This window comes from Acyrthosiphon pisum, chromosome A1 (genome assembly GCF_005508785.2).
Source record: "Acyrthosiphon pisum isolate AL4f chromosome A1, pea_aphid_22Mar2018_4r6ur, whole genome shotgun sequence".
NCBI classification, from domain to species: domain Eukaryota; kingdom Metazoa; phylum Arthropoda; class Insecta; order Hemiptera; family Aphididae; genus Acyrthosiphon; species Acyrthosiphon pisum.
Genome location: NC_042494.1, coordinates 96709133 through 96719592, shown reverse-complemented (window position 1 = coordinate 96719592; position 10460 = coordinate 96709133). Strand labels below are relative to the sequence as shown.

Here is a 10460-nt window from a genome sequence, read left to right as displayed (position 1 = left end):
AGTTATTTTGTTGTGATTGTATAAAATTATTCGTGGGTACTTGAAACTTTTAAAGTATACTATTATATATGTATGATAGTATCACGGTTTTTTGATGATGTATAATGCGTTATAAGTACCTAATGGATATTGTGATATGATTAATTTGGAATTTATTATAGGTACCTTCCTATTATAGTGAAATTTTTTTTTTTTAATACCATAGATAAGTATATATTATGTCTTATACCTAGACTGACATACTGTCTCCGCTCAGAATAATTTTTCTTGTACAATGATATTATATCATTGAATTCAAAATTAATACCATCCATTATACAGTAACACACTTGTAACCTACTGTACAGCAGAGCGACATCCACTTGCCCACCTTTTTTAAAAATTAATTATCGGTCCCGTAGGTGACATACTAAACGAATACCAAAATTTCCAACGCAGATATTGTTCACGCATGTGACATCGGTAAACAGATAATATTATTGCATTTTACTCTTTCGGCACATACACTGTTTAAGGGGTTTTGAATAGGCAACTTCAACAAAATATTAAGATTGCAGTCAAGCAATATTTAAAACTTATACGATTTCTGAACGATTGTAAAGTTGTACTATTTAGATTACATGCTATATGGGAGCTGATATCTTATTTAGAATAAATAATCGACTAAACATTTTTTTTTCGAATACCAATCGGTACCTACTATTATACCTACTCGTATTTCATAAAAATTGTTATCAGCCATAATAATAGGGTGACTTAGAACAAACCGTGTCTGCGATGATTTTTATTTTTATTTTTTGTAATCTAAACTCAATTATTATTTCGTATTATAGAGTTATTTTTACACAAGCGGAAAATTGTTTATAAATCAATTTATTACTCAACGCAAATATTATTTAAATATTCATACCTGCCAGCGTAGGTACATTTATATTACAGACGACGGAAGTATTTCAGTTTTTTTTTTCACTTGCAGCAATCAAAATACCAATAATACCATTGATTTAATATTGTTCGTTTAAAATCAATACGATAATACGGCTTGGACGCGAACGTTTATAATAATATTATTATACTCATCCGATTCGTTTAGAACCGAACAACTACAACACGTCATATCGCCATCGTTATTCATGGTCTGTGATTTTATTTTGTTTTAAACACGTGTGTGCAACGCAACTGGAGGCTCATCGCGAACGCTAAATCTAAAGCATAATATTATAATGTATTTTTATATTGTTTTAGTATCCGTACATCTGTCACTTTTTATGGGCGTCCGCATGTGCGTTTTGAAAAGGGACGACACGGAAGGTATAAATCGTGCGACGGGGTGTGGGTCCGGTGTACGAAACAAAAAACAAATATTAATAATAATATTTTCATATAAAATAACATTATCCGTGGGAGTTTCAAAGTGTAAAAATCAGCGTTTTCGCGTTTAATGTCTGTGTGCACACGTTCGGAACGATATTCGACGTCGTCGAATTTACACGTGTCGTACGGTTATCCATCTATTTAATGACGGTCGATCGCGAAAAATAAAAAATGAAATTTACAAGCGCCTGGAAATTGAAATCGACACAAACTCACGTTTGTACATATTACATTTGTACAGAGTAATTCACCAAGCATGCTCACCGCCGTTTTTTTTCAATAGTCTATATTTATTTAAAATCGGATTTTTTGAATTTTTAAATATACCTACAAAAAGGACCATATTTAAAAGTAGTTTTTGAGTTATTTAACTTTGTGTTTCAAGGATAAAAAATCCGTAGGTAATGAGTTTATAGAATATGGGGGCTATGGTGATTGGACAACTTTAGTAATTTATGTTAATCTATCAACATAAATAATTTGTAAAAATGGTCCAAGGATGTAATAAATACTAGTTTCAATATTGCGTTTAGTTTATATTTTTGTAAAACTATTTTTAAGGACTATTATCCTTTGTACGAACAATTTAAATAACTATGATTCTACTCATTAGAATTTGAACTACCTGGTCACCTAGATACATTAAATTAAAAAAAATATATATCCACTAAAATATAATTTTAGTATTTTACCACTATAAATTATTTATAGTAAAAAAAGTTCTCATTTGAATAATAGAAAATTGCGTCGCCAAAAGACACTCATTAAGTAGTATAAAAAATGTAAGAATTTGAGAAAGCTGTCTTTGAGCATATAGGTATTTAAAAAATCCAAAATTCATTATTAAAGGAAAATGTAGGGGTGATTAATGATCATGCTTGGTGAATCACGTTGTATTTATGCTAGTAAATATCCGTAGTTATCCGTATACATAATGTGTCGTCACGTATTTGTCCTTGCCTATTAGTTATTATATATAATAATATTAATATCACATAATACGGAAGTACTCCAATACTTGTCTCTGTCGTGGTTCCCGAGTGCTTTCAAGCCGTACATACGAACAGCCACCAAATGATAATTAAAAAGAAATAAGTCGTCGGTGGCGATTATAACATTCGGCTGTTAAATGGGGGTAGGGGGTCCTTGAATGTCCAAAAGAGCAACCGAAACGAATGTTGCACGTACTTGGGTTTTAGGTCTTATCCATCTTTTGCAGCGTGGCATTCGTATCAATAATGTTATGATATATTTTCCAATATTTATTGTGCCATTTCCGACGAATTTAATTATTTAAAATTGACTTACTTTTTAAAAAGATGCCATGTTTTAAATTATTTTATTGAAATGGATTTATGGATTTTTCTATCTTCTTAGGCATCATCGACAAAAGATATTGAATTTTAATGTATGAAGAATATATACAATATATCTAAGAAATAATATTTATTTTTTATAAAATATTAAGAATATATTTAAAAAATATCCACAACAATTAAATATAACCTAATCTAATATACCTAAAAAGGAAGTTGAACTCGTCGGAAATGACACTGTCTACATAAATCATATTTTTTTAAATCGTCGAAAACAGCACTTAATAATATGAATATAATATAAAAACATATAATATTGATTTTAATTTTTGTTTATACAAAATAAAAAGTTTGTGTCTACAAGCGTTTATGACTCAGAGGTGTCTATACGCACCGACTTTAATATTGTGCTCTTGTTTTGTAGCCGTTCATTTAATAATATCGTCCACGTGTATAACGTCACTTGTACAGTATAGTTATTTCATTTTTCACCACTGAGGAACTGATGGTAAACGTATATTTTGATTTTTTTATTGCACGTCAGACGGCGAGCTTTTAACTTTCAGTTTAGTGTCGGTCCGGAGTTATATTATTACCGAATTTGATTACAATATAATCTATTAAAGAGATTCCTAAACTGTGGGTCGTGAGTCGCCAAACCAAAAATGGGTTGCAATTATATTTCAGATGTGACACGTAAGGTTTTGAAATGTTCACATACTGGTAAGTATATATAAAAAAGAAAAGATATATATTTTATTACTTTTTGTTGATGTTCGAATTTTTTTTTATTATTGATAATTATCCGTGACGATTACGAGAGTACCGCTGCTGGACTAAAATTTATGGCAAAGATAGCGATCAACATTTAAAAAAAGGGCCAAAATTAAAAAAAATTCAAATTGGGTCGTGTACTGTTGAAAATGTTGGAAACCTCTGATCTATTACATAATATAATATTACACACTTGTCGACACAAAATCAAATATTTTATTTTATTTTATACGCTCACCTCGTCGTACTTAATATATTATAATGTATAGAAGCGGCCAACGGAGAAGTAGTTGAGCGGCGCTTTAAACGTCGTTTTAGAGTGTCATTTTTCTTGTATCCGTTAAATATTTGCAACTTAAAAGTTACGATACTGTAGTCATAGGTAGTCGCAGCTAGGGAGGGTATTTCTACCGTTGTAATCTCTTTATACTTAAAAATCCTTTACGCAGTTTTGCTCTTATAATATTTATTATTATATTTTTAACGAGTCGTGTGCACGTCATTGGCCCGAGTGGTGAAACGTTCGATCGAAAGGCTTATTGCTGTAGAGCATAATATTATATTTTATTTAATATGGTTCATATTTGACGATAATATTAGGACGCTATTCGGCCGGACAACATTCGTCCAATATATAGAATGTGATTAATGCTCCTTGGGCATTATTATAATATGTTGGTTTAAATAATATTGCGTTGTCTTATTTGCAGGGATCGTATTTAGAGACCATACATCCGATCGATGCGGTAAGAAATTTGAAGAAACGTCCAGAGATCGGACAGCGGGTCCGTCTCAGTGAAGGAGACATAGCCCAGACGAAGCTTTTGTACAAATGTTACAGTGAGTAAAACGATATATTTATTTATTTAATCAATGTACCGCGGCTGACTTCCGATTTGATATAGGCAACTGATTTTACATCGATGTCTCGTTGAAGGCGTTCGACACAACTCCAAAACTGTTATTTCACGATTGGCTATATTATATTTGATAGCACATTGTTATGAAAATGCTTTTTGCGCGTCATTTAATTTTGCCGGTTGAGTTGATATTAATTGAATAGATTTTAAAAATACGAATATATATCGTTAAAACGAGATAATAGTACCTAAACAATATTCTAAGAAATATTAATCTTTTATTAAAATCCGCGGTTCGCCTATATAGTCTTAAACCATAATATAATATTTATGGTTCACCGAATAAAAAGAATTATCACATTATTTGAACGTTCATTTGATATATGCATAAGAAATTATACACTGCAAATATAAATCACTACTTACTTCTATTATAGCGATGGAACTTTTTAACTTTCAATTTTTTTTTCTCATCAATAATAATTATTTATATCCCTGCATCGGCGGCTTATATGTCACCTAGGAGAAATCTCAGTAATATAGTGTCTGAATGTAGGTACATTTTTAATAAGAGGATTTCTATGATAATATTATATAGAAGGGGTGGGATATTACGTGGTATGAAACTTTTATAAGATACGATGGCAGTTTTGGGGACTGTATGAAGCTGGCTGTGTGTCATGTGCAGTATAGGCACAGGCTGTAGACATCGTTGGAGACCGCCAAGCAATCGTTATAATTATTTATTACCATTTACCTATGTCCTATATAATATTACGATGGGATGGATTAAAATGCTGGGATTTTACGAATATTATGTAAAGGCTTAGCGGGACATTCTTATCCGTAACAACCACGTGTCAATGTACTTAAATAATTTAATAATGTATACTTATACGAGTTCTGAGAAGCAATATAAAGTACGATTATGTTATAGCGTTTATAAAAGAATAATTTTGCTTCAACGTCTCGTTATACATTATTATAATTAGTATACATATGGTTCAATCGGGAATTTAAAGAAACATTATATTATCATATAAACCATTGCATTAATCATCAATGTGGTGTTTGATGATATTGCGCTGTAGTTCTGTAAGATGAATTACAATATTGATTAATTAATGGTATAAAATCAAAATATTTTTGTTTCGGAGTTATACAATCACCTGCAGTATTTTTGTGTAACGACGCGTTGGAATTTGATTTTCGATTCAAACGATATTAGGCGTGGTTTGCCCACGGGAGGGATAATAACAATATTCAAAGTGGCCGAACCAGATAATATTATGTAATCCTTTACCTTATAATATACTATACTTGTATTGTTATTGTTTTCAAGGGTGTGGAAAGACCTTGCAGGAGAACAGTGGCATTTTCGGTTATTCGCCCGAACCTGGACAGGAGTACGGAGACAGGTGCGAATGGCGCATTACGGCCACCCATGGCGAGCGTATCGTGCTAAACATCACTGAGCTTGACATACTGAAATCGGACCAATGCAACACCGATTATTTGGAAATCCGCGATGGGTACTGGCACAAATCTCCACTGCTCGGTAAGTGTTAGATCATCGTCATCGCGGTTGTCGTATTTTGATAGACTTTCGATTTATAGACATTATAATATACCTACGAATAAATGAGGCGTGTTAAATAATATTGCGCGGGTAGTGAAAACAATAATATATGGATAGAACTTTCAGAAAGTTGTGACCTGACCTCTGCTTCGGCTTATTCTCCGTATGCTGTAATAAGTGTATAGCGACATATTGTTTTGAAAGTCTCATTGTTTCACGGTGGAAACAGTAGAATTTTTCCACTCCAATTATGGAAGTTGTCGCAAAGACCGGTGTTCAAAACACTAAAAAAAAAAAAAAAAAATGGAATTGACAATTATTTAAATTTTGTAGAAGCAGGTGGGTGTACGAATGTAAAAATAATAATATATAAGTGCGCTACTTTATACCAGTCACTACAAACAGTAAGCACCTTTTCGCTATACTTCTGCAGTTGTGCAGTATTATAAACTAATTACTAATCAAAAGAGTTCTTTTAATGCATAATATATTACATGAAGTAAAAAACATTTGACGCTGTGTAAATAAAACCGTCCAGTAAACAGTTCTTCTTTGATAAAACGTTTTTGGAAAAAAAAACTTTTGTACTCAAAACCCATTTTACATTACCGCTTTAGTTTAAGGTACTTTTTCCGGACAATATTTAATTAAGTTTAAGTTTTGATTTTCATTTGCAAATCGAAATGCGCGTATCGTATTTTATAGCAGTAAAAAAATATTTTTCAAAATATAACTAGTTAGGTATGTTTATTGGATAGATATGGAAATTTAAAAAAAAAAAAAATGAGATTTTCTTTTTGATTAACTGCCATTAAATATAAAATTCGTTATTTATAATACTTTGACTGGAAAATCCAATAAAATAAAATTATTATACTACTATATTTTATATTATTCTAATTACTCTTTACAAACTTTAATGTTTTAGTGAAATAGGTTAACCATGTGTTATTTTAATCACAATAATAAACATATTTGAGACGTAATTTTTGATCATTTGGTTTTTTTAATAAGTAACTTCAGTTATTTTGTGATAATGTTTTCTGATAAAATTTGCAGATGTATAAGTTCAAACTGTATTTCCAGGTTAAAAGGTCCCCACTGCTTAAATTTATATTTTATGTTACTTATATTGTATGCATTCAATATATTAATAAGTATGTTAATAAGTAATCATTTTGTTTTTTAATTGTCCTTTTTTTGTTGTATTATACAGTAAATACATTGGATTAAAAAATAATCACAGGGCACAATTATTACATCAGCGCTGAATTGTTGTCTGATCATTATTTAATTGTATTGCAATCTTGGTATTGTTTTTAGAATAATTAAAAAGTTAAGATTGGCAGAATTTAAAATAAAACGTTCTCTTATAATATTTTTAGACCTCTTACATAAAATATAAATTAAAACTGTATTACATTTTGCGCTCATTAATAAACGCTACATTTGTTCAGATCTTGAGTTAAACTCTAAAGATTTATAAATAATTTTTAAGCAATTAATCCAGGAAAATATGAACTATCTACATTTATATTGGATTATGTGAAGTAATAATCTGCAACGCTTACATTTTAGTTTTTTCCTTCATATGGAAAATGTATTATGTAAAAACAACAAGTTAAATGTTATGGTCAATAAAATAGACTCAAATTTCTATTATATTTAGATGGACAATATACTATTTAGTGGTAATTACGTATAATATTACCGAATAATAAATATTGATCGTTTGTTATTATAGGCAGGTTTTGCGGGAGTGTTCGCATTCAAGACCTCATCGTGACTGGCAACAGCAGAATGCTCATCAGTTTTATGATATCCGACAAAGGTACAAAATACAAAGGATTCACGGCGAATTACGAAGGTTGGTGAATACACATTATTTTACCCTCTATCATTTATCCTTTAATAGTTTTGAGGGATTTACAGTTATTATTTAACAGTCGTTGATATCAGCTATAGGAGTAGGTATCCGTGTTTCCGATTAATCTGTCGTCGTCAAAATGTTTGTAATATGCACTATTCTATATATTATACCAACAGTGACCATAGCTCTTCCCACGAATAGGCCTTATAGAATACCATCATGCAGTTAATCAGTTGGTCCTATCTTACTTTTCAGTCAAAGTGGAGGTTTCATCAACACCATGCAATAATAAAACACATAATATTCTTCCTCAATTTTCGAAGTCATCCTCCGGTTAAAATGAGCGAAACTGGTCTAACCAGCCTTTGATACTGCTAAATCGTTAACTGTCAATGGGTATATATGTTACTGTGAATGTCCGCAATTGGTGAATGTTGAATAATTAAAATAATACAGACATATACTAGTGGATGTTGACATTTACGTTAGGATTTTGGTCAATGTTGACATACACAATAAGATTTTAGTTAATGTTGACATAGGTACGTATTCGCAAATATCATATTATATTATTATTAAAGTACTATAATATAGTTGAATATATATATAATATTATAAAGTAGAAATAACATATTATGTTTAATTAAATAAAAAAAATTATTATTTTTATTATTATTCAACAATATTTATTATATTATATTTATATAATTATTAAGTATTTAAATTATGATTATTTTATAATATTACTTATTACAGCATGACAAACTGTCATGACATTGTGTACTACATAAATAGCCAACATTTCTACATTTACAATTTTTTGTAGTACACTTTGTTTTACAGTTACATCTTGTATATCCTTGCCCCCCAATCAATGAATTTGATGTAGAAGCTTCCCTTAAAGAAATTTGTTGATCCTTTGTACATAAGTGATCGATATTAAATTTTCTTTACATAAGTACTGAAAACTGATTTCTGGTATAATCGATTTATAACATCGTTTTTGGTAGCTAATTTATAAAAACCATTATCTACTATAATAATTATAGTAGATAATGGTAGATAATGGTTATCTAATACTACAGCTAAAATATTTTGGAGATCCATTTTACTACGATCAACATCTGGTACTCGAATACGGACAGTTTCTCTAACATTAGCCGGCTGAAACTTTTGTTTTGAAGTTCGTAACGTTTTTGCAGCTTGTACTTGAAGATTGGTGATTGCTACTTCTCTATTCAAAATTATTTTTTCTTTTCTTCTAGGAATTGATTTATCTACAAATTAAGTGATTGGAATACCGCTTTAATCGTCGATAGTGATTACGTTGTTTATTAGATTTATCTTTTGAAATGTTCACTTCACTAATTCAAAATTTATATTTTTCAGCTGAAAGAAAAAAAGAATTATCACTTCTTTTTTTTAGATATTAAATCATTAAATTAATTATAAAATAATTCGCACATGTTTTCCATTTAAAAAAAAAAAATCGCTTGAGTGAGCCTTCCGTTATTCCTAAATTAGATTAAATAATATCGGCATTACCAACCTTCACCAATATCGTTGTATAAATGTCGACATTCACTAGTGAATGTTTACTAAGATCACACATTTAATCAATAAGTCAACATTCACTAATGAATTTGGTGTACGACGACATTAACCGGTGATTGTCAGCATTCATCAACTGCGGTCATTCACAGTAACATATATACTAATGATGAGTGATGCTTTTTTAATATTCTGTGGTCATTCGTGCTATTGGTTTTATTTATCTATGAAGTCATCTATTATACAATCAAAGACCGGAATTATATGCATTTTCAATTGTTAAGTATGTACCTAAAATGTTTCAAATACCTATGCACTTAAAAAGCACAAAATATGCAAAATAATTTTTCTATATTATAGCTCATTGTAAAGTTGTAAAATCAAAAAATGAATGATGAAAAAATAATTTTATAAACAAACTACAATATTATATTTTATGTATTTTATGTATTTTATGGTTGTGATGAAAAAAATATACAAATTAAACGTTATTGGAAAAACAATAAGTTACAATAATATTTTCCATATTGGTCTCAGTTAAATTTATTATAACGACGGTTTGTAACAATGTGTTTTTACGCAGTAAAACTTCGTTCCACATCAACGTTATGGGTGCATATTTCAAACTCAACAACATTTCTGTGAAATATATATTATATTTATATTTAACATAATTTATATTATATTATATTAAATATATATATTTTTGGTTGAAGAACTTTTAAACTCAGTGTTCACACCTTGGTGTGTCTTAGAAATTTTTTTTTTTTTTAATAATTTCAGAGTATTTTTTCTTTTTAGTTGATAAGCTATTTTCACTTTCGAAAAGATTATTAATGGGATTCGTAACTTATTCAAAAATGTCTTGAGTATTTATAAGTAGGATACCTGAAGTCTCAAATTATTTAATACTTTAAACAATAATCATAACATTATAATTTATAAATATGATACTTGCAATATACGTAAAATTCGTAATCGTATTGTTAAAAAAACTGTTTATGCCTAACTACCGTTTAGATTATGTGAATAATATTTTAAGTTAGAAATAAAGGTGGGGAAGTGGATGTCGCTCTGCTGTACAGTAGGTTAGAAGTGGGTCCACTGTAATAATGGATGGTATTAAATTTGAATTC

At 29.7% G+C, this 10460-nt stretch overlaps 1 protein-coding gene across 1 annotated transcript in view; it reads left to right on the top strand.

Annotated features, from left to right (window-relative positions):
- Positions 1 to 10460, top strand: part of LOC100165656 (tolloid-like protein 1) — an 81069-nt gene that overhangs the window by 44545 nt on the left and 26064 nt on the right. Inside the window, exons 7-9 of the mRNA XM_029487840.1 lie at positions 4175 to 4304; positions 5667 to 5882; positions 7648 to 7770. Coding sequence (XP_029343700.1) covers positions 4175 to 4304; positions 5667 to 5882; positions 7648 to 7770 — 469 coding nt within the window. The remainder of the gene's footprint in view (positions 1 to 4174; positions 4305 to 5666; positions 5883 to 7647; positions 7771 to 10460) is intronic.